Raw genomic sequence first — 24946 nt, forward strand, 5'->3', positions numbered from 1 at the left:
GGTTTTATGTTAGATCCACTGGGCCTCCTCTTATATCCATGTGTCTCTATGGGTACAGTCCTGACAGTATACAAGGAACCTTACAAAATATGCAGCAATGTTTCCTTACAGTACATACTCCATACATCATAATGGCAAGTGTTTACTTAGTTGTTGTGGATGGACTGGCATCACAAGATAGTGTGTAGGATATGTATGTGCTACTAAAGATCGAAACTATTTGCTTTCAATTTCCAGAAAGTGGAATTTGAACAGAAATGTAATTGTTTTTGCTGCAGTCTGATACACAGTTATGGGAAATGAGGTGGTGAAAGATTGAGGTGCATGAGATCTGACTTTGCCAAGTGTACACTCCAGTCCTAAGCACACACACTTGGAAGTAAATCTCATGGATTTCAAAAGGTCTTCCCATCCTGTAAGCATTCCTACGACTGTAGCTTTAACATCCTTCTATCATGGACAAAGCTGAGTTTAATTTATTCTGTGACTAGGAGTCCTCAAGACCTCAAGGGCTATGTCCTGCTGTTGCTTTTTAAACCTATGTTCCGGATGGGTCTCTTAATACTATCTCTTGTTTCACCTCCAAGGATATCATTCTTAGCAGCCAGCAGCAAAGTCAGCTTCCTTCAGGGCATCAGATTAATCCCGGAAAGTGGAGGGAGGTTCTTTGTGCAGGTTTCAGAGCAGGAAGTTTGACAGAATAATGTATGACATCAAAACCACAGAAGGAAATGGACTTGGCCAAGTGGCATTGGATTACAGAGACAATTTTAGGTGTGGGAGAAGCCTATATTTTAAAGTTGCTTTTAACCTACCGGTTAAATAAGCAATGTTTGGGATTCAGGTCCACCTGAAAACCTTGCCCTAGCAGCCCTTACAACTGGATCCAAGATATGTGGCCTGGATACAGTTACAAAGGGATAGGAAAAATGCATAATTGTCCATAATGAGACCAGCTGGTTCATACAAACCAGGACTGCTTTTCAACAGTTGTTTGGAATCAAAATGCAGTGACTTCACATGGCAATTATGTAATGCTGTATTATCCAATATTGTTAGTCACCACAAATTAGCTCAATTTATAATGATTATTCAGGAGTAATTCTGGTTCAAAAATTGCACATACAGTAATAACTTTTTATCTTTTTTGCTACTTTGTGTTTGGAAGATTGTTACTGTTAAATGACCCTTAATTAGACAGTTCATATTCCCTGTGAGGAGGGCTTTAACTGGTTCATTCCCCTTCTTTTCCCTCTTTATTTGTTTGTAAAGCACTATTTCACAATAAAAAGGGGGTGGGAAATTACCTAGGGAAATCAGTAATTGTGAGAGATTTTCTGACCACACTGGAATTCCAAAAGAGTCGGTCCTCGGTATCCACAGATTCTGCAGCCATGGATTCAACTATCCAAGGATTGAATACATACTGTACATATGTCCAAAAGGCAAATATTGATTTTGTCATTTTATATAAGGGACATCATTTTACTATCCCATTGTATATAATGGGATGTGAGTTATAAATATTTTGTTTGTTTTAAATTTTAATTTTTGTAAACAGAAAAAAAGACTTGTGGTCTTTCCTTTCTCTTCTCACTGAGCCTCACCCTACTCACCCCCTCTCTTCAGTACTTTAGGGACACAGGAAATGCCATAGCCCATTTCTGCCAAAAGGCAGATATTTGGGGAGTAGTTGTGTTACCCTCCTTTAGGGTGTCACCTGTCATGGTTCACATCCCCTGCACCTTCTAGTGATGTCCCTGGGGCCCAGTTAATAAATATGCTACTGTATTTTGCACTAATTATCGTTTCTGAACAGCCTGTAAGGGTAGCCCCACACATGCATTACATGTATAGTTTTGCAGTTTGTGTGCCAGACAACATGCCACAGAGATTTTCAAAGTTAAGACTAGATCTAACAGGACTCAGAGGCTCCAAACCTGGCATTTTCATGGGAACAACAACAACTCATAGAGTTAGAGGACACTCATCAGACAAATAGTCTGACCCATTTTTACAAGGAAAGCCATTCACCCACATTGCCACAAACTGAAATGCTGTGACCCTGATGAGCAAACCACTCCATGTGTTTCAAGGATGGAAAGCAAGTCAACTGTCATAGGAAAGGTCTCAAAAACCCAGGATCTACACAGTTGATTGTAAAAGAAAACTTCTTCTAGATCCCAGAAATGTCAAACAGTCAAGCTCTGGGTGTGTCTGAAAGCAAAGACATTTCCACACCATTGGGATGATGCACAGAGTCTACCCAAAGCATGTTGCTACCTGAGGCAGAGCATCAAATGTTCCTCACCTTTGCAGGCCAAGGTGTCGAGCAACCAAAATCTTAACACCTGAAGAGTAGCAGCTGGTGGTTTTCATATCACTGTGGCAGTGAATCTACTCTGGATTTAAATTCACACTTTTTTTTTTTGAACTATCAAAAATGCCAAACCTATTTGGGGAGTAGGGTTCAGCATTTTGCACAAATACTTTGAAATTCAGACTAAAATCTGGAGTTGATTCACCACTCCACTGACATGGAAAGTATTAGCCACCACTGCATGGGATTTAGAAGCTCCCTTAGTCACCTCTCCCTGAAGCACCTTGTTGTGACACCACAAAACACTCTGTCTAATAGTAGGCCTAACACTGTGGTGGATTTCATTTTTCAGTATGTGTTTGACTGTGCTTGAGTCTAAGAGGGTCCAGAGGTTATTAATGCAGCCTGATGCTTAGGTATCTGGCAGCCAGAGTTAGGTGTGTACTGTTGAAGGACATGTAGACCTGTATATTTCATTCTCTCCATCTTGAAAAAAGATGTGCTAGTAAATCCAAATTCTCATAATAATTACTGAGTTCTTAGTTGTGTATTGCTTGACATGTGGTGCCTTGTGTCATATTTTAACAGAAGCCAATAACCTAATTGAAAATGTCTTTCATTCGAAAGGCTTTCATACTGCAGGTTTAGTTTGAAAATAAAACAGTGTGTGAAAAGATAAAATTGGGGGAGTCTGGAAGCTGCAGTCCAAAAAAAAAAAAAAAAAAAAAAACACCTTTTCTAAACTCAAGGATAAAGCACCAAAAGAAGAGAGGGTAGTGATCACTTAGTGTTGCCAAAACTAATGGTGCCTGCCTGACCAACTAGTTTGGGCAACTTCAAGTGATCACCACTCTCATTTCTTTTGACCCCTGAAAACAGTTCACCATCATGTTGAGCTACATTGGATTTCTGTTCAAATTATAGTGACTTTTTCTAAAATTGCAGCCATATATATATATATATATATATATAGAGAGAGAGAGAGAGAGAGAGAGAGAGAGAGAGCGCGAGAGCGGGGGGCTGCAAATATATATGTTGTACATTCTGTGTTTGCTCTTGTTTTATTTTTTGGTGATACATTCCCTCTTTTGGTTCTGCCTAAATGGGTCGCCATAAGTCTAAAACAACTTGAAGGCGCACAACACACAAATATCTGCTCCAAATGCACTGTGTCCATTTACTTGACTTCCGCAGATTTAAAGCCAAGATGGTGAGTTGGATAGATAGATAGATGGACCAATGTCTAGTGGAATGTCTGGTGGAAATCTGTAACATTCAAAATATGCCTCAGCACCTGCAGTGAGTGAAGTGGCAACAGGCTGCATGGGTAGGAAAGTTGGTAAACAGCCGTGTGAAGAAGGGCTCTGGAATGAGGCCTGGATGTGGGAGAGGCTGCAGGTGTGGCTGGCAAGTGGCAGGCTAGTGAGCCTGAGCCTTGTTTTCATCAGATGGGTCTCTCTGAGTCTTTCTCCCTTTCGTTTCCTCCCCTTTCTTGGGAGGAATGGCCTGAGTCATCCTGTTGCTGAAACTCGACTCCTTCTGTGATGGCCCACAGCAGCTGAAGAAACATCCAAGTACAAAACCCGCCTCAAGACTGACTAGTTGGCTTCACATGGGGAGGAAGGATGACCCCAATGGGAGCTGCTGCCACAGAGGCCAAGTTCGGCAAGCCAAAGGCAGGGAGAGTATTTAGGCACCTCCTCCTTCTGGCAGTGGAGACTCTGTCCCTGCTACAATTTGTCCTCCTCTGTTTCTGTCTTTTACATAGTTTGCATGCTTAGGAAAAGAAGAAATGTGGCTTTACAGAAGTTTAAAGTCAACGTGTTTGTTTTGCTGTTGTTGCACGCCTTCACATCGTTTCTGACCTATGGCAACCCTAAGGTGACCCTATCATGGATATTTCTTGGCAAGTTTCTTCAGACAGAGTTTGCCATTGCCCTCTTCTGAATCTTGGTGGGTTTACATGGTTGAGCTGGGATTCAGACCCTGATTTCCAGAGACATAGTCCAATGCTCAAACTACTACACCATGCTAACTCATAACAGGACTGTGTTAATCTGCAAAGGGCCTTTACTGAGCTCTCCCTCTCAATATTTCAGTAAGACAGCTCACTGTTATTTTGATGCCAAAAATAGGGCAATGGGGCTGAAAGCAATTCAAGTATGAAACTGTGCGATGTTAGGCAAGAAAGAGGGGAAAAGGCACAGTTTTATTTCTTGTTTGCTGTGTACAATTTGCATGAGTGCTGTCACACATAACAGCTGGTAGTGTGTGAACTATGAAGCTCCTGTTCTAATTTCATCCTAGTCATAGGTTTCCAACCTGGCTGAAGCCAAATTTCCCCCCATTTCAGTCCTACATCTATAAATACGGGAATAATAATAGTCAGCTCAAGAGCCAGCGTGTCGGAGTAGTTAGACTGCTGGACTAGGACTCTGGAGACAAGAGTTTGGTTCCCACTCGGTCATGAAACCTACATGAAACCCAGGGTCATCACCTTGGGCAAGTCACAAGCTCTCAGCCCCAGGGGAAGGGAATGGCAAACCTCCTCTCAACAAATCTTGCCAAGAAAAAGCCCATGGTTTGGCTTAGGGTTGCCATAAGTCAGAAATGACTTGAAGGCACACAACAGAACACACACACTCTCACACACACTGTTGGATGGATTTTTCTGAGAAGTACTTTAAATACATCATCATCATCATCATCATCATCATCATCATCATCATCATCCTCTACTACTGGGAGCCAGTGTGGTGTAATGATTTGAGCTACAGCTGTGGAGATCAGGGGTTAATTTCCTGTTTGGCCATGGAAACCCGCTGGGTGACCTTGGGCAAGTCACACACTCTCAGCCCCAGAAAACCCCATGATAGTGTCACCTTAGCATCAGAATAAATCAGAAACAAATTGAACGCACACAACATCAACAAAGCTACTGCTTTTACTGTTGCTGTGTGCCTTTAAATTGTTTCTGATTTATGGTGACCCTAAGGCAATCCTATCATGGGGTTTTCTTGGGAAGATTTGTTCAGAGGAGTTTTGCCATTGCCTTCCCCAGAGGCTGAGAGAGTCTGAGTTGCCCAAGGACACCCAGCAGGTTTCATGGCCAACCGGGCAATCGATCCTTGATCTCCAGAGTCATAGTCCAACACTCAAATCACCTCACCACACTGACTCTCCTTACTCCTATTCCTACTACTGTTTTAATGGATACTCCTTCTTCTTTTGCTCCTCTCAAAGATGTTATTTTCCAGACACTCATATTTTATATCTAAGGTAACACTATAGTCTTTCTCTCAACTCAGGTTAAAAATTAATATTTTGTTTACTATGTAGAATGTAGCAGCAGAAAACATTCAGTAACATATTGGTAATTTGAGTTAATATTTCATTCATGCCATACTTTAGAATTACTAGGTAATGTGTTCAGGATTATTATTATTTTGGCTCTGGACATATTTGTTGCATAGCTTCTGCAGGGGGATATTCATCTATACAAGTTTATTTTTAAAATTTTAAATAGCTGTAAGTATACTGTCCCAGCACTACCCCAAAACATATACAATACACTTTTAATGTGGCTAGATAGGTTGTCCACTGTGGGAGCTGGCAGATTCCATATCAGTGGGGTTAGTGGAACCATAAGCTCTTTGAAATGTTTGATCTTGTCCCCAAAATAGGTTCAGAATCTTTGGTAGCTCATTTATCATCCACACTACAAAACAGAACAGATTTATCTCCCCATTGACACAGAAATCACCAGCCACTACTGGCAAACATACTATTGTGAGTGAAAATAATAGACATAAGGGTGGCGGGAGGAATGGATGGCTAGTTACTAATGACAGGAAGATGGATCAGAATTACTGTACAGAAAATTGTGTTTGCAGGGTGTATTTGTGCATAAATCACTTATGGCATCTTTTAGTTGACCAGGAAGAACATGGCTGCTTATGGCATTTTTCACTTTAGTGCTTATGGCATTTTTCACTTTGAAATTATCTGCCCAATGACATACACAAACCTTTTGGAGGTAATCAACCCACTATCATTCCCAACCTCTGTTTATTAGATGTCCTGTCTATCTGTATCAAGGCTTACTTGTAGATGCTAATGTCTGCATGTTTGGGAAGGCTACACATTGGGATGTGTAAGAGTCCTATGGGTGTGACGTCGAAGGCTTTCATGGCTGGCATCCATAGATTTTGTGGGGTTTTTTTGGGCTATGTGGCCATGTTCTAGAAGAGTTTATTCCTAACGTTTCGCCAGCATCTGTGGCTGGCATCTTCAGAGAACGCTGGCATGGAAGAGAGTTGGATATATATATACTGTGTGACCCTGGGTAGGGAGGAGTGATTTCCATTTTAATCTGTGTATTGTTCTGTTGTTGGTGGCAGGGCCTCAAGGTGGGAGGATATGAAAAGAGGATTAGTGTCTGTTAATTGGTGATCATTATCTGCTGGGAAAGCCCATGACCCTGGGTGGTTTCTCATTTGCATTTGCTGAGTACTGATTTTGTTATCTTCCAAGCAGTGGGGTTCACAGATCCGTTTTGCCCAGTCTACCAGTGGTTTTCTTCCCTGCTTCTTTTTTGTCCTGGGTGATGGTTGAAGTTCTTGTGCAGAAATCTGTCCATGTATGTAAGTTTTCTGTACATTGTGTGGCCCAAATGTTGATTCGGTTTGCTGATGATTAGGACATCCAAGAATGGCAGTGTTCTTTCCTTTCCTTTTTCCTTTATGAATTGGATGTTAGGGTTGATATGAGGCGTCAAAGTACAGCACCAGTCCCCTGTTAAAAAGGGGTTGTTGCAACTTCAAGCTGTGGCATAACTACAGTAAGCAGTGTGGAGCCCTAGCAGTGTTCCTCATTAACAGTGTCCCAATTAAAAACGACAGCGTGTGATGCTAGGTTAGTGGAGGGAAGCCATATTTAATTTTATTTTTAACCCATAGTAACTGCTGAAATAATGGGGTGACAAACTTGCATGGCCAGAAGCCATTGGCTGAACTACAGCCAAATGAGGGGCTACAAACTTGATACCATGTTTCCCTGAAAATAAGACACTGTCTTATATTTATTTTTCCTCAAGAAGACAAACTATGGCTTATTTTCAGGGGATGTTTTATTTTCGGGGAATCATGGTAGCATATGAGAAGGGCTGCCCATCTTCTTTACTGCTTTGTGCCGATATGCTGCATAGCCATGACTATCACTATGTCTTATTTTCGGGGTATGGCTTAAACAGTGGGTCCTTCTCTTATGCAGGGGATCCATTCCGGATCCCCCCGCGAAAGGGGAATTGTGTGTATGCTCAAGCCCCATTCAAAAGAATGGGGTTCATGCCTGTGGCATGGTGCACATGCCATTATCCCTTCCGGGGCACGTGAACCATTCTCCCACTGTGGCTTTTAGCATATGCTGAAAACCGTGCAAGCCACACCCACGTATAATGCAGGTGCATTGTGTTGTGCAAATGCTTAAAAATCCTACTACGGCTTATTTTATGGGTATGACTTATTTTCGGGGAAACACCGTAGTAGTATGGATTGTGTCCCCTCAGGCTCCAGATGAACAATTTATCCAGAGTTTCCCCCACCAGTAAAAGAAACACATATACTGTATTTCAAGACCGCCCACCCATCCCAACCTTTTTGGTCACATTGTCACTCCTGGCACAAGACTATGGCTGCTGCCACACTGCAAAATTAATGTAGTTTGACACCATTTTAACTGTCATGGCTCCATCCTTTGGAATCCTGGGAATAGTGGTTTGCTATGGCATCAGAGTTCTCTGACAGAGAAAGCTAAGTAGCTCACAAAACTACAAATCCCGGAATTGCATACCATTGAGCCACGATTGTTAAAGGGGTGTCAACATGCATTAATTCTGCAGGGCAGATGCAGCCTAGATCACCCCCAGTTCTCGGCTTCAGGAAAAGAAGACTGTTTTTTAAGCTGAGAGGGGTTTAAACAATAGTGGAGAGTAAGGTAATCTTTTTTCTTTTCTTTTTTGGTGGTTTGGATGCTGATGAATTGGTTATGTTTGAATTTTTAAAAAATGGTCTAGGGGCTTGAGGAGTCTGCTGGGGGATTCAGTGGACATAAAATGGCTTTTGAGGCGCTGCATGCATATTTGCAGTTGTAAATAGATGAATATTAGTGTAAAGAAAACAGCAGACTGAAGCATCCTCCCAAATTTTGCAATTATCTACTGATAAGTAGGGCTATATATATGGGGAGAACTTTAAAAATGGCATGTCTATGTCTTTGAACTGAAGAAGTGTTGCATCCCATGCTTTCTCTCCATTTTGTTGCTTGTTTATCCAACCTGTGCTTCGAGGAGCTCTTAGGGCTCTGTGTGCACTTCCCAAGTGCTCTGCGGCCACTCCAGGAAAATGAAAGAAATAAAAATTGCATGAAATTAAAGAATAAGATTATATTCTTATATATACTCCTAAACACCATTAACCTGTAAGACATAGGGTAGGCCTCTTAAGGGCTCCACGATAGAAATAAAGGCTGCACGAGTCAAAATAGTTGGAAATCCCTGCTCTAGACCATTACAAGCACCCCGTGGTAAGCCTTTTAGAGGTTCTCACTAGCAATACCCAAATTTCTCTCACATGAGTATTTTAGCAATGGAAAACAAAGGCAACTGTTGCAAAATGAAATGTTTTTCCCTTCATGTCTTTTACAGCTTTTCCATTATCCTGTGACGTGAGGCAGAAAAGGTCCAGGAGCAGAATGCCAAGATGGCACTCCCGCCACACATCCCTGGTCCTGACTGTCTTCGCCCATTCACTCGCGAGTCCCTTGCGGCAATAGAGAAGCGGATTGCTGAGCAGGAAGAAAAGAAACTGAAGCACCATGAGGAGATCCACGAGGAAATAGTACCACTCAAACCCCGCAGTGACCTGGAGCAAGGGAGAAACCTTCCACTCATTTATGGGGACCCTCCACCAGAACTCCTCGGGATAGCCCTGGAAGACTTGGACCCATTCTACAATGATCAGAAAGTAAGTGGGAAGAGCTGAGTAGGAAGCGGAAAGGGAAGAACTCCATCACAAGTTGTGGTGGCATTATGGCACAGAGGTATGGAACAGCAGTGATAATATAAATCCAATGAAACCACGATAACAGTGTGTGTTTGTGTAATAATGGGAAGGAGCTTATCTGTACAACTTATAATGTAAACTTTTATAACTGCAAAAATAAATAAGAGCAAGTATCTCACTGGAAAAATAAACAAAGGAAACTAATATGTAACAACCAACAATGTATGACCAATACCAAATCCATTTTGATAAAGCATTGGTTGTCTTTGAAGGTACAGCAGAATGTTGTAGTACACAGATGGGGAATATCACTGAGGCCAAATGAGGAGCTCCTGCTGTCTAAATGGCAATGCCTTCTCCCCAACAATACATTGTTCGGTTGTTTCCTATCTTTTCACCAATCTTGTCAATTGTAAAAAGCTGAGATGTCTCTCCCAAGGCTTAGTTACTGGCAAAAATACATTGAAAGCATTGGTTCCATCCTTTTTGCCTTGGATCCCTTCCCACCATAGGAATGCAGGTCCTGAGGGTTGGGGAGGGGGAACTGAATTTGAAAAAGCCTTGTTCTGAAAATCTTTTTGCATATATCAGAACTGACCTTGAAGTTGTTTTCTCCCAAGTCAGAGCAACGATCCATTAAGCCTCTGGTTGGCACTATCCTAATAAAGGACACTGATAATTCCCACAAACTGACTAAGTTCAGAGGAAGCCATTAGTATATACATATGGTCTCAAAGCAATTTTGCAGTGTCAAAGTATTGTTCTTTTCTAATAATTTGATAATAAGATATAATTTGCCATGGCCCATTTTAATGAGCAGTTTTGTTCCTTCTTCTTCTCTTTCCTCAGACATACATCCTTCTCAGCAAGGGAAAGGCCATTTTCCGGTTCAGTGCCACCCCTGCACTCTATATGTTGGATCCTTTCCACCCTATCCGGAGGGGTGCCATTCAAGTGCTTATACATTCATATCCTTTGCATTGTTTGAGTTGGATATGCTGTGGTATCACCAGCAGAGGAAGTTGCAGGGTTTTTGTGTTGTTATTGTTGTTGTTGTTGTTACTGTAAGACAAAATAGGGGAAGATAAAAAGTCAGTTCAATGTTTTGCAAAGGTTGCCACTTAGGGACAGGTTGGTTCCACAAGACCCAAAAGACCCTAACTCTTTCAGTACTGGGGTGAGTGAGACACACTTTTATTTTCTTCCTCATTACCATTTCCTGTTCTGTGAAATTTATGGAAACTATTATTATTATTATTATTATTATTAACCTTTATTTATAAAGCGCTGTAAATTTACACAGTGCTGTACATATAATCTTTTTAATTAGACAGTTCCCTGCCCTCAGGCTTACAATCTAAAAAGACACGGCACAAAAGGAGAAGGGAGTGGTGGGGGGAACGGGATCAGGTCCAGCAGTTCTTCTCAACCTCCAAGGCCTGGACCAAGGCAGGTGGACTGGAGGGAGGACTTGGCTTCTTGGAGCTAGCCTGCCTTCCTCTCCCTCAAGATGGTAGATGAAGGGAGGGCTTGTCTTCTTCCAGGCACTACTACCTCCCTGGCTCCAGCTGAATGTACAGTTATTCAGCTCCAGCTGAATAACTGCCAATACCTGCCAATGCCTGAAAATCTAAAAGAGGTTGGTGAGGCTTTTCTCCTTCCTGGAGGGTGAGTGGAGAGAAACCAAGATGTTTCATACTGACAAATTTTATGTCTGAATGATAGAGTTTAACATTTATTTGAAATTCTAATTTATACTTAGCCAGCTGGCTGAGGAGCGAAGTTCTGAGTTCCCTTGTGGCCCAAGTTGGTTAAGTAATTTAGTTATTTATTTTAGTTGATTAACAAAAGATCAGAGTCTTTACAAGAAGTTCAGCTTTGACCTTGCAGCTTAGATTTTCAAGGCCATGATATTTTGAGACTTGCCAGCAAAATGAAAGTTGCACCAAAGAACCTTCTGTGGTTCTCAACCAGTGGCATGATTATCATCAGTGAAACACAGTTGGTCAGACAAAAAGCTTTCATCACAATTGCTGGTAATTCATTTTCCCTCAACCTGTATTTCCTCCTGCAAGTGTCACATGTCATTATTATTTGTGTTTTACAGTTAGCATGACAGGAAATACATACCTAACAATATTATTATGCCTAAATACCCTAAAGGCATCAGATTCTGTCTGATCTTCGAAGCTAAGCAGGGTTAGTTCTTGGATGGAAAGAATACCGGGTGCTGTGGGCTATATTTCAGAGGAAGGAACTGATAAAACCACCTCAGAGTATTCCTTACCCAAGAAAACCCTATGAAATTCATGGGGTCACCATAAATCAACAAGCAACTTGAAACCACATAGCAATAGTATGTACCAGCATTTAACCACTGCACGACCAGGGCTCAAGCCGCGGCAACCACATGCCATGGCCTGTGCACGGTGCAAAAAGAACCCTCCCAAAGGGCTTCTTTTTGTGCAACAGAAGGGGTGCCATAACTGCCATGGCAAGGGGTTATGATGCCCCTCATACGCTGCACAGTTTGGCTGCTGTGCACAGCAGACATCATCATGCGTGCCCCGTGTAAATGGGGGTGCGCCAAGATGGTGCCCAAAGCACACGGTAGGGTTTGGAAGCATGTGAATGCTGTGCCCAGTTCGCAGTCAGGCAACCACAAAGTGCCCATCCATACCACCCCATAATCACCACAGGCCCAACCTAAGTCTTATTCTCCCTGATTTATCAAATGTTCTGGGAATTTTATCAACAAGTCTTGATGTATTTCCTTGACTTTGTTTTCAAATTATTCAGTATGTTTATCATGATAACCATCTTAACCAACTGTGTCTTCATGGCCATGAGTGACCCACCACCATGGGCCAAGAATGTGGAGTAAGTGTTTTCAGCCTTCCCCCTTTTCTTCTGCTCAGTTGTTAAAACTAGAGGGGGGGGAATGGGAATGAGGAGTGGAAAGAGGGAGGGAATGTATAAAGAGGAGTAGGTACATGAAAATTTAATTCCAAAGGGAAGATGAATGGCCAGATGAAGAATCTTGTGTAAACCTAATGGAAGATATTAATGGAAACTGTGTTTGTTCTCTGAGGAAGGTAGGGCACTTCAACTCAGAGTCAAGACAGGTATAACATAACACCAAGAACTGCTTTCTCAGTTGCAGCAATAGGCGTGTGTGTGCATACAAACCCACACTGAACGCTAGCTCAGCAATTGGTTTTCTTATCTAAGGGTGGATTAAGGTGGTTAGGGTCCTGGAGCACTTCCCAAAACAGGGGCCCCTTTGACGCATGTGTGAGCTATTCTAGGAGTGGTTGGACAGAAATTAAATTAACAATAAATAAAATACAAAGAAGGTTACATAGCAGCACAAAAATCCTCATATGTGAAAAAACAACAACATCCAACCCTGCTACATCAGCAAGTCTAACAGCTTAATTTAATGCATTTTTACTCAGATGTTCATATATTGTTTGTTTGTTAGTTTATTTGATTTAAATTGTGCCTTTCACCTGAATAGGACCTAGGGCAGCTCACACACGAATCAAAACAAAGTGCATCTATTAAAAATGAGTTTTCAGATCCCAGTTAAATAAGGTACTATATTAAAAAACAAATACCTTAAAATTATAGAAAATAATTTAGTAACACTCAAAACACTGAAGATATGAGAAACAAAAATCCATTGCAAAAAAGGACTCAGAGGACATATCTGCAAAGCTGGGTGGGTGGATGTGTTGATGTTGATGTCGATGACAACAATATCCACAGGCCCACATAGCAAGCAGTATTTTGGAACAGAAAAGCAAGTTCTGAGAAAATCTAGAATCCAGTCATTTCTATGTTAACCACATAAGATCCCCCAAATGACCCATGCTAACTAGTGATAAGTAAAAGTGATAAAGACCTCAGTACATAAATCCTGATTATGCATGTCTGTTCAAAAGCAGGAAGGACTAGATTACTCAGGAGAAAGAATGGAAAGAATTCACCCCTTTTCTTACAATAATAACAATAATAATTCATTCCTTTCATTTTTCTGTTTTACCAATATCCATTCTGCCTCCCCGTTCATACATATACACAGACACACCTGAAAGCTGTAGTGGCACCCAAAAAAGAAGAAGCGAAGTATAGTTGTAGGTGGGAAGGCTCATGTTCCTTATTGGTGGCAAACTGCAATGACAGTTTAAAAATATATATAAACTGGGGTGAGGGGAGGGATGTAAAAAGATGTTTGGGAGATTCATGCAATATGTGGACTGAATTTCCCGCCTGTGACCCACCCCGATGGAAATATCTGAATGTATTTCTATGCATGAGAAGTCATTCAAGTATAGACAGGAGTAAAAAAATGTGTAAGGAAAGCAGGTGGAGGAAGGATCCTTGTTCATAGGGATGCTTGTCTCCCTGGCCTTTCCTCAGAGCTGTCATCCCATCCACCAACATTAGAAGATACACAGAGAAAACACACAAAAACTCCATGGCCAGAAAACACTCACAAAACAAACCCTCATCGCCCAGTTTCTACTCGCCATTCCTGCTTCAGTGTCTGCTTCAGTGAATTCTGGGTCCTGCATAGCCGTTGGAGACTCCAGTATATCCATGCATGGAAAGCAGAGGCATGAGTCCTTCCAGATGTCTTGCCTTTCTGGCTCCCTCTTTTGCCTTTTGTTGCTAAACTGGTGGACTGTACTGAGCATATCCACTGTGCATGCTCAACAGTCAGCTATTCAGGAATAGAAGAATGGTCCAGACACTAGCCATATTCAGTCACCCATCCAGCAAGCAATGGAAGACTTGAGAGATTCAGAAAGTAACTAGGAAGGAAAGGAGTCAGGTTACATGCTTTGTATTCAGCATTGGGTCTTTTGCCAGTGAGAGGGGCCTGACGCAAATGCACCAATACAGCCACTGATAATCCAGCCCTTATTCTTTCCATCTTCTTTTGTTTCAGGAGGGAACTTCACAAAAATATCTGTTTATTCTTTGCCTTACTATTTAAAAAAAAAATTACAGATCTACACCACAGTGAGGTAGAGATTTCTTACTGATATTGTGGAAGAGAAGTGCAACCCTGCCTTCATAGTCAATTGTTTCATTCAAGGATGAATGCTTTAAGGGATGTTAGCAGTTTATCAAATGGGAGGAATTTCTCTTAAATTCGAATGAAAAGAAAGTGGGGCCAGAATGCATTCACTTAAACTCACTAGTTTCGCGCAATTACGTTAATGCGCATTGGGTTCAAACTGGCTTCCCATTGCCCCAAAATAGCATGCCATTGTCCGAATTTGTGTGTGGCAGTCTATCACGCAATAACGTTAAACTACATGATTGCGTTCGGACTGACTTCCCATTGCCCGAATTTGTGTGTAGTGGGTTATCACGCAATAACGTTAAACCCCATGATTGTGTTCAGATTGCCATTGGATTATACTTCCATTTTCCCTTGTCTGATAAACTCCTTGGAAAAACAAGCTGTAATATACAGATACAAATGCACATTTTAAAAAAAACACTAAAATCTTTCATTGTTCTGCAATTAATTTTGTTTCTTTTGCCCTCTAACCCTTTGCTGTCCACAGATACACTTTTACTGGCATTTATACCTTTGAGTCTATGATCAAGATACTCGCCCGAGGATTCTGCATTGACAACTTTACATTCCTGCGAGATCCATGGAACTGGTTGGATTTCAGTGTCATCGTTATGGCGTATGTTACATTCAGGAGGAGTGGTGTGGGAAACAATCTGCAGGAAGCAAGAGAATGTTAACAGTGGAAAGAAGTGATTCACATATCATATGACACTGTGTACTCCAGGAATTAGCAATTTTTCAATTTTTCACTTTCTGCTATGCTAAAAGTACAGTAATTGTAGCAGCGAAGGGGAGCAACAGAGGAGAACCATACAGGGGATTGGTGGTGGACATACATGGCAAGCTCTTCAACTCTTGCAGAACAAGCCTATTCAACCTGTACATTTCTAATTAGAAATTCTTATAAAGACACCACATGCCCATTCTGAGATGTTTTCCACACCAAACAATGATCACTCCGGTCATCTCTGGTATCCAAAGAAAGCTCATAGGGTAGGCAGATGCTATTAGTAGGGAAACAAGCCCAAAGGCTGCTTGCAGACCACACAAATTTCCCAATAATGTCTAAAAGCTCCAGCATCCCATATAAAAAAGGTATGAATTATTTTTCAGTCCACAAATTGGCAAATTCCTGTTCCTGGAGTAACAGTTGACCCTTATTTACACTCCCACCCACCACCCCAAGCCCACCAAAATTGATTTATTTGAAACTGGAGGTTGCAACTGGAAATACTCCAGACACATTTTTAATTGATATGGTCCACCTCTCAAATTGGTTTCTGCATTTGCCACAGTTGCCCACTCCTGTCCTATGATAAAATAAGCTGTGGCAGTAACAAGTTCTTCAGTCTTCCCCTTAAACTTCTTTTTGCTGTTAAAACTGAATCACATCCCATCTTTCTACATGATGCTTGTATAGACTTGTATTAAATCCTTGTATAGACTTGAAGGTTTGCTACCCTGACCTCAGAGTTAACGTTTCCATATTCTGGTTCCCAGACTTGTATCTCTCTGACCAGCTGATAACTATTACTGTATTTCTGCTTTTGTGAATTATCTTTTTCATAACAGCTCCCTTGCCATCTCTTTTTTAGTTATCTTACGGAATTTGTAGATTTGGGCAATGTCTCTGCTCTACGGACGTTCCGTGTTCTCAGAGCACTTAAAACCATTACTGTCATTCCAGGTGAGTAATGGGGAAGAGGGTGTGTGTGTGTGTGTGTGTGTGTGTGTGTGTAGACATTGGCTGTTAGTGACATACGATGAACACACAAAACCACTTATATAGGGTTGTCTCTGGATTTTCTACTCCAAAACATGCATCTGAGAAAGTAAGCTCAATTCTATGAAAGCTCATGCGACAAACTTCTTTCTTTCAGTTACTCAAAGGTGCTACAAGATCCCTTTGCGTACTAATTTTCTAGACTAACATGGCTATATCTTTGAATTCTATGCAGGTGTAGGCTATATTAACCACATAGAATGAAGTTTATGGACAATGAGCAATGGTCATGCCCTTCTGACGGTGGTACAAGTAGAGTGCTGTATACAAAACTGTTATACATGTGCAACATATTGTTTACTGAGTAGCATGATGAGAATAGCATTGAGTAGCATAGCAGCCAAGTTTACAGAGCAGCATTAGACATTGAAATTGAGCAACAGGATGTCAATGTGATGTTCTGGATTTATGTAGAAAATGTTGTTGCTGTTATTAGATATATTAAGGTAAAATATAGTTATGTATGCATTGTTTAGTAGATGTTAGAAGGGTTATGATCTGTTGGGAGAGGGCGAGAGTGTGGAATGTTGGGAGTGAGTGATGCTTGACTAAATGTCTGAGGGGATTTTGGGAAGGATGGCGTATGACAGTTGGAGATGGCTGAGAGTGGAGTCTGTCAGAGTGACAGTTTAGGAGTTAATTTATTGGGTTCAGGAGTTTGACAGGACTGCTTTCAACTGTCTTTCCTATTCATGCAATATAATTGTTTTTATATCAACATCAGCACTGGGAAAGGCAGCATAGAACTATTAAAATTAACAACAAATTAAGTACACCTATCCAGCCTTATGTAACTGGCCTTCCAATTCTTATTCAGTTCAAAATATAGCCCCTTGGAACAGCTGTAGCAATTAAGGGAGCTGGGGAATCTGTTTTGGTTCTAAGCTAGTAACTGTTTAAATAATGGCCTAAATCTGTGGTTCTCAACCTTTGGCTCTCCTAATGTTTTGGACTTCAGCTCCCAGAAGTCCCAGCCAGCTTGCCCAAATGATCAGGGATTCTGGGAGCTGAAGTTGAAAATGCCTGGAGGATCCAAGCTTGAGAACCACTGGCCTAGATGATGGCAAATAAACTGAAGCTTAATGAAGACAAGGCAGAGATGCTTCTGCTCATATGAAAGCCAAATCGAGGAATGCAATTCATCCTATGCAGGATGGGATTACACTCTTCCTAGCTTTGTAATTTATTTGTACTTCTGGATTCAACTCTGAATCTGGAAGCCAAAAGCTATAGTGGCCATGAGTACATTTTAAAAATTAAAGTTTACAGTGTGGAGTATCAGTTTGAGTGTTGGACTATGACTCTGGAGACCAGGGTTCAAATCCTCTCGGCCATGGTAATCCACTGGGTTATCTTGGGCAAGGCACACTCTCTCAGCCTCAGAGGAAGGTAAAGGCAAACCTCCTCTGAATAAATCTTGCCACCACCACCCTTCGTGATAGGGTCACGCCTTAGGTTCACAATACGTTGAAAACGTTCAAGGTACACAACAACAGCAAACCAGAGGCGCCCATTCTTGAAGATGTGTGATCTGTCCTTGATTATATCCCTTTGGATAATTGTAATGCAATTATGTAATGGCCTTTGCAGAATGTTTGGACATTTAAACTGGCCCAAAGAGCTGCAGATTGTTGATGGAGCCAGTTACAGGGAGAATATTTTGTCACAACAGCTTCACTGGCTACTTCTCTGTTTCTGGGCACAATACAATGGTTACCGTTTCTGGGCCCTTGGTATTCACTGCAGTTTGGTTCTAGGATCCCCCCAACCCCATGGATACCAAAATCTGTGAATGCTCAAGTCACATTAAATACAATGGCATAGTAAAATGGTGTTCCTTATATTAAATGGCAAAATCAAGGTTTGCTTTTGGAATTGATATATATGTTTGGATATTTTCAAGATGTGGATGGTTGAATCTGTAGATAAAGAATCTGTGGATACAGATGGCTGGCTGTATAATTGACGATTATCATGTTTTTTAAACAATTTTATCTGTGATTCACCTTGGGTTCCTTTCTGGGAGAAAAGTGGTATAAAAATGAAATAAATAAATAAGACCCATGGTGTCCTCTTAGTAGGTGACAACTCCCCCCCCCCTCCAGAAACTTGCTGTAAGGAAAGGGCTTTTAATAGTCTGCTACTCTGTTCTTATTTCTTGTTATTTAAAATGTAAATATTTTAATTGGTTTTAATTATATATATAAGTAATTATATATTTTGTCTGTTTATAATATTGTGAGCTTTTATCTGTACCTAGTTTTTGTAAATTTTTGAGACTCAGGCTCAGTGCTGGGGAAAAGGTAGGAAATAAATAAAAGATGTTTTTCTCAACATATATATATATATATATACATACATACATACATACACACACACACATATATATATATATATATATATATATATATATATATATATGATCCATCTTGTTGCTTATAAGAAATAGCAATGACTGTTTCTCTCCCTAACCTCAACCAGGGCTAAAAACTATTGTGGGTGCCTTGATCCAGTCTGTGAAGAAGCTCTCTGATGTTATGATCCTCACAGTGTTCTGCTTGGCTGTCTTTGCTCTCATTGGCTTGCAACTTTTCATGGGGAACCTGCGGCAAAAGTGTGTCCGGTGGCCACCGTTTACCAATGACACACTGCAAGAAGTTGCCTTTGGGCTAGACAGTGATCCTTTTGGCAACACTACTCTGTATGGCAATAGCACTGGATATGATGGCGACACCATTCTGAGTAGCAATGAGACCTTTGACTGGGATGAATATATCCACAATGAAGGTAAGGCTATTAAGAGTGTCCTCTTAGGGCTTTCCCCCCTCTTTGATACCCTTCCTTCCTTCTTTCCTTTGCTTATGTTGCACAACATAATCAAACATTTCTTTTATCACACAGACATACAATCCTTGGACATAGGTTAGGTTAATAAGAGATGGTAACTTACCCCAAGCTACCCAATGATTTCTGTGGGTCAGGAAGGATTTTAATCTAAGTCTCGCTGATTGGAAAATGAGACCCAAACTGGTACTCATTACAGACCCAAGTTCTCATTAACTATCCATGTTCTTGGCTTGGAACACAGCTATATCAGACGTGGAGAGAATCACAACCACAAGAATTTTCATTTTTTTAAAAACTGATTTAAAATTGATTTACTGTATATACTCATGTATAAGTCTAGAAATGTTAGTCAAAAATTTGACTCCCAAAACCTAGGTCAACGTATCCACGGGTCAATGTAAATACTATATTTTAACTCTTGTTTAAAAGGGAACCATCCCCTGGTGAAAGGCAAGAGTGCAATCTGTCCTGGAAGCACTGACCTCCCTCTACTCTCTCTTCCATCCAACCTGCCTTAATTTTGTAGGGGTTTTTTGGCTTTGTTTTCTTTTGTTTCATCATTTAGATCCTTTGTTGCATGTCCCTAAGTTATACCCTTGACTTATCCAAGGGTCATATCAAAATCCACAATTTTGTCCTACAAAACCTGCCCTTGACTTATACATGAGGCTGAATTATAGTTGAGTATATATGTACAATAGTTCTGAAGTCCAAATTTGGAAATTCTCATTTCTTCTCCTTTCTTCTCTTATTTTGTCTTTGTAAAGAGAATTTCTATTTCCTCGATGGTGCACTTGACGCTCTGCTCTGTGGGAACAGCTCTGATGCTGGGTGAGTGAGGTCTATCCCAACAATCTTTTGTGTAGAGGAAAATAGTTTCTTCAGGGCTCTCCCATTTTGTATCAGGCTGAAAATGTATAATTGTTTGGGATGGTGAAGTGTGTTTCTATTACTCCTATATGAATCACTGGGTTGATAGGGACAAAACCCAGATCTAAGCAAGAATATTTAGGTATTGGAATTGCTGGGGAAACTGCATATATTACAGCCATTCTTAAAGCTGGCAACAACCCTATAAAGATGGTTCATATGTATAGGCTTTTGCAGAATTAATGGTGGAAAAATCCTGAGTGTAGGCTCAACGTTGATTTTAGGGGCTGGATCCTTAGTGTGACCATGATGCAATGTTGATGTCTTCTTTTTCCTCTTGCCCTGTCTAATGTAGAAAATGTCCAGAGGGGTATGTTTGCATGAAAGCTGGCCGGAACCCAAACTATGGCTACACAAGCTATGACACTTTCAGCTGGGCCTTTCTTGCTCTCTTCCGCCTCATGACTCAGGACTATTGGGAGAACCTTTTCCAACTGGTAGGTTGAGGTTACCTTATTATTTTCTATTCTGGGGAGTCTTGGAATTCCATGGAAGCCCATCAGGAATTCCTCAATGAAAAGATCAGTAACAGCACAAAAAGTTTCCTAAAAGATAGTTTGGCCACCTTGGCAATCTTCCCCTACAACCAGGAATTTGGAGGGAGTTTTGAGTGTGTTCTGCATTGCAACTTTACATGTGACATTGAAACCCATAGTGAAACACTGAAACTTGGCCAGTGTTCTCAAATTACTAAAATATTCTGCAATATTTATGGGTTCCTGGTCAGAAAGGTTTCTGGCAGTAAAATGTTTGAAATACACTGCCTTCATATTTACACCCCACTCCCCAAATGTTCATATTATTTGCAAACTATCTGGATGCCTATTGGGAATTCTTCAGTAAGAAGACAGTGGGTGAGCTTTACTGGAAGCAATAGCATGCTTCTCTCTTCCGATCCTAATCTGTCATGTCCGGGGGGGGGGGGGTGTCAGCTGATATGGCACCTTTAGGGTACCAGTCAGTATGTTTCTGAGCCTAATTTAAAAGTACCCTTTATAATCTTTGAGATTATCAATGGCCCAAAACACACTGAAGAAATAAGCCTTACAAATGAACTTCTATTAAGAAAGGAAAGGTAGAATAACTGCCCAATTTCTTTTGACTGATAGCACAAGGAACACCTCATCTGGAATCACTACAACGTCTCTGCAGAGTACAGAACAATTTCATGTAGAATGAGGGTAGAGTATTGGGGGGGGGGGGGGGGATGTTGCAGTCCAGTACTAAAATTAAGTACTAAAACTAAAATTAAATTATGGCATCCAGTACCAAAAGTGAGCCAGTTTGGTGCTGAACCAAGTGGAAACCCATTGGATGACCTCAGGCAAATTATACTCTCAGCCTCAGAGGAAGACAGTGACAATCCGCCTCTGAACAAATTTTATCCTGTATAGGTACACCTTAGGGTCGCCATAAATTGGAAATGACTTGAAATACAACAAGAGTAAAAATCACAGCCTGTTTACCAACTGGCTCTCTAAACTAAAGGAGTACAACACTTTCACTTTAGAAAGACAATTTTTTTTACAGAAGTCAGGTGCCTCAACAAGGCAGCCGAAAAATGTTGCCTGGACTAGTCAGTCTTTGCAGTTGCCTGCATCCCACTCAAGTTCTCTGGCACACAACTGAAAGCGTGGAGTGGGGGAAGACACAGGTCTTCTTGTTTCTTAAAATTTGTACTGTGGAGCATTATGCAGACGATAAAAGTAAGCAAGGGTCTCTCTCCCACTGCTCATAAGACATCTGTTCATCCCTTGCCAAAGACAGCACAGAGGAAAACACTGGAGAAATGTTGTGTTTGTTGCTAGCTGCCCATTTCTGGGATGTGTTAGAGGATAGCAAAATGAGGTCAAATTCTGTCCCACCCATTGAATTTTTCCTTCTGCCCCAATCCACAGTTCCACGGTGTCCAACTGTCTCTATCATCTTGTCTACTTTGGCCCTCAGTCCTAGTGCAGCCATGGTTGTGCGTTTGTAAAAAAGAAAAATTGGCTTTAAAATATAGAGGACAAGATGGTATTAATTGCCCCGAATGCTTGGGAGAATGTAGCGTAGAAGTATAGGTGTCAGATGATAACAAACCAATCTTTAAGGGAGGGCAAAATGAGGGCATTACCCTCAAAATAAAAATTCTGCCCACAGTATAATTTTTCTTCACTCACCAAATTAGTAGCATTGCTGTTGAACACAGAAAGACAGTGTAGGTTTCTGAAAAAAAGGGCCAGACAAATTTTCCAAGAAAATGCAAACACACCCAATAGAGGAGGTATAGCTGTGAATGACTATCGATGTCTCACTCTCTGCACTGCTAGGAATTTGAGGACTGAAGGGCAATTTCATTTGAGGGGACAGAATTATTAATGGGGACAATGATCCCGCACCCCATTGCTACATCCCTATACCTATGTGTCTCCAAAGATTAGGGGAAATAAACTCACCAAGAAATTCCCTTGTGCATCCTCAGAGTGTTTTTATCCCTAATTGCTTACTAACAAAATTATCTCAAATTGGAGGTCAAGGCTTTCAGACTAACAGAGTAACAAGAAACTCCTCTTCTTCCCATAGACTCTGCGAGCAGCTGGAAAAACATATATGATTTTTTTTGTCGTGATCATATTCTTGGGCTCCTTCTATCTCATTAACCTGATCCTGGCTGTGGTAGCAATGGCCTATGCTGATCAGAATGAACAAACATTGCTGGAGGAACAAGAGAAAGAGGCGGAATTCCAGCAGATGTTGGAACAGCTGAAGAAGCATCAGGAAGAACAACAAAGGCTGGTTGGTATATGTGTGTGTGCATGTTCCCTTTCTTCCTTACCCAGTTGCTCTGAATGTGTTGATACTGTCCGTGTGGCTCAGGATCAATTGTTTTACAAAGTCTGTTTCCTTTTAGACACAACTTCTTGAGCTATCAGAGCCCAAATTTTACTCTCCCTCTTGCAGCAGCTATTTACATTTAAAAACATGTACATGAGTGGTAACTGTTTTCATGCAGGATCAAAATGGATGCAATATTATTTGACCAAACACAGTTGAGTTGCACATTTTTGCAAAACTTGGAAAATATTCTTTTGTAGCCAGGCTAGCTAGGACATTCTGGGAGCTGCAGTCCAAAAGAATAGCTTTTCTAAGTTCTTTTGTTCTGCAACACCTCATATTCCTAGCAGGGAAGCATAGGCAGCCAATTGTTTCTTTCCCAGTCTTAGTCTCAACAAAAATCACCTCTCTGAAGCTGCTCTTGGCATTTTAAGGGAAGGCCCAAATGGTACCAACAAAAACGTCCCTTGAAATACAGATAGCAGCTGCAGAAAGTCAATTTTTGTCAGAACATTTAGTTGAGAAAAAGAGTTATATCCCCCTCTCCGCATACCCTACTGTCCCAGAGTTTGTTTAGGCTTTTTCCATGGATGCTATTTAAATAACAAAATAAATATGTACATTTTTTAAAAAAATGGGCACATGAATTGCATTCATGCAAATAATGTCATGTCTGGCTCATCCTTCCACATTTGCAGCTTTGACTTTTTTGCGGATTTGACTACTCATGGATTTCATTAACATGTTTTCTCTAGGAGTATCTAGGTCCTCCAGTGCAACTGTATGGTCAACTTTAACCAAAAGTCACATTGAAGGACAAAGAGTTCCTCCAGTGAAATTCTGTGGTCAATGTCTGGCAGATGTTGACCACAGAGTTGCACTGGAGGACCTAGAGATTCCTAGAGAGGTGTTTCTGCAAGTAAAAACATAGTGTTTTTATTATTTGCAGTTTTTCCACATTCACAGGGGTCCTGTGCCCCTAACCCCAGTGAATGTGGAAGGACGAGTATACAAGACTTGAGATCCTTGTAATTTAAAGGGTCATAACTTTCACTGATTAAAGCAAACTTGCGTTTAAGCGTAACCAGTTATTGCATGCTGGGAGAGGAAAATCAGAGCACTCTATCATCCCTCCTTGGTACACAGTGTGGAAACAAGCAGAAGTTGTTGAACTTCTGCAGTATGACCAATGGTCAGAAATGATGGGAACTGTGTCCAACAAAATCAGGGGCTTCAAGAGTTATTGGGTTGTTATTTTGATGTGACTGGTCCCAGACTTTGAGAATGATGTTTTTGATATATATATCTATCTGGATCAGGGTGTGTCCATTTATAAAAGGTTTTAAAAACACTGTTTTGAAAACTATTCCAAGCTGCTAGCATAGGGATAGAAGGCAACATTTTTAAGGAACACCTGTACAAGGTCCCACTACCTTGCAGCCGACAATGTGAAGCTGTGAGCCTGCAGTAGCTCCATGCCTCCTATCTTTGTTTACCCAGAACAGAAATATATCTGTCAGCAAGACTTGACTCTTACTTCCTGGAGCCGCTTAAACTGAACAGATATAGAAAGAGTCTTTCATCCTGTCAATCCTCCAGAAGAAATGCAACACTTCTAGCACGGAAGTCAAGGAGAGAGAGAAAACACAACCTCACACTTAAAAACATGGAGCAGAACAGGGCCAGTCACACAACTCTAGCATCCATGGGAACAGCACTGCCACCCACCAGTTGTAGTCCAATGTGTTGACAATGGGAGACAGCTACAAAAGGAGCCAATCCATTTGTGGCTTCACTAATATGTATACCGTGCGTCCTTGTTTTACGTGGGGGATCCGTTCCGGACCCCCCCCCCCCACGTAAAACAAAAATGCATATGCTCAAGCCCCATTGCAGTGATGAAGCTGGCTGGCCTTTCTCTCCCTCTGCGGCTGGATGATGTCAGATGGACTGGAGGGACGGCTCATTTTCTTACTTTAGGCCAGGCCTGATGGAGTTGGCTGGTCTTTCTCTCTGTATTTGGTGGAAAACCTGAGCTTTTTTGCTTAGTATTAGGGGTTTGGTTGTGTATTTGTATGTTTTTAATTACA

The 24946-nt window shown here is 41.1% G+C and overlaps 1 protein-coding gene across 2 annotated transcripts in view; it reads left to right on the forward strand.

The window, feature by feature from the left end:
* The window catches only part of LOC149309266 (sodium channel protein type 4 subunit alpha-like), an 89268-nt gene that overhangs the window by 10383 nt on the left and 53939 nt on the right, over nucleotides 1–24946 (forward strand). The window contains exons 2-10 of one of the 2 annotated variants that reach the window (XM_089532070.1): nucleotides 9024–9342; nucleotides 10231–10349; nucleotides 12172–12261; nucleotides 14967–15095; nucleotides 16075–16166; nucleotides 18744–19049; nucleotides 19877–19940; nucleotides 20335–20476; nucleotides 22605–22817. In XM_089532070.1, the coding sequence (XP_089388196.1) occupies nucleotides 9079–9342; nucleotides 10231–10349; nucleotides 12172–12261; nucleotides 14967–15095; nucleotides 16075–16166; nucleotides 18744–19049; nucleotides 19877–19940; nucleotides 20335–20476; nucleotides 22605–22817 (1419 nt within the window). In that variant the 5' untranslated portion in view covers nucleotides 9024–9078. Of the gene's footprint in view, nucleotides 1–9023; nucleotides 9343–10230; nucleotides 10350–12171; nucleotides 12262–14966; nucleotides 15096–16074; nucleotides 16167–18743; nucleotides 19050–19876; nucleotides 19941–20334; nucleotides 20477–22604; nucleotides 22818–24946 lie in introns of those variants that run through there. The other variant, XM_089532069.1, reaches the window with a different exon arrangement.

This window comes from Sceloporus occidentalis, unplaced genomic scaffold (genome assembly GCF_023333645.1).
Source record: "Sceloporus occidentalis isolate IW3139 unplaced genomic scaffold, rSceOcc1.0.p SCAF_7, whole genome shotgun sequence".
Classification (NCBI taxonomy): domain Eukaryota; kingdom Metazoa; phylum Chordata; class Lepidosauria; order Squamata; family Phrynosomatidae; genus Sceloporus; species Sceloporus occidentalis.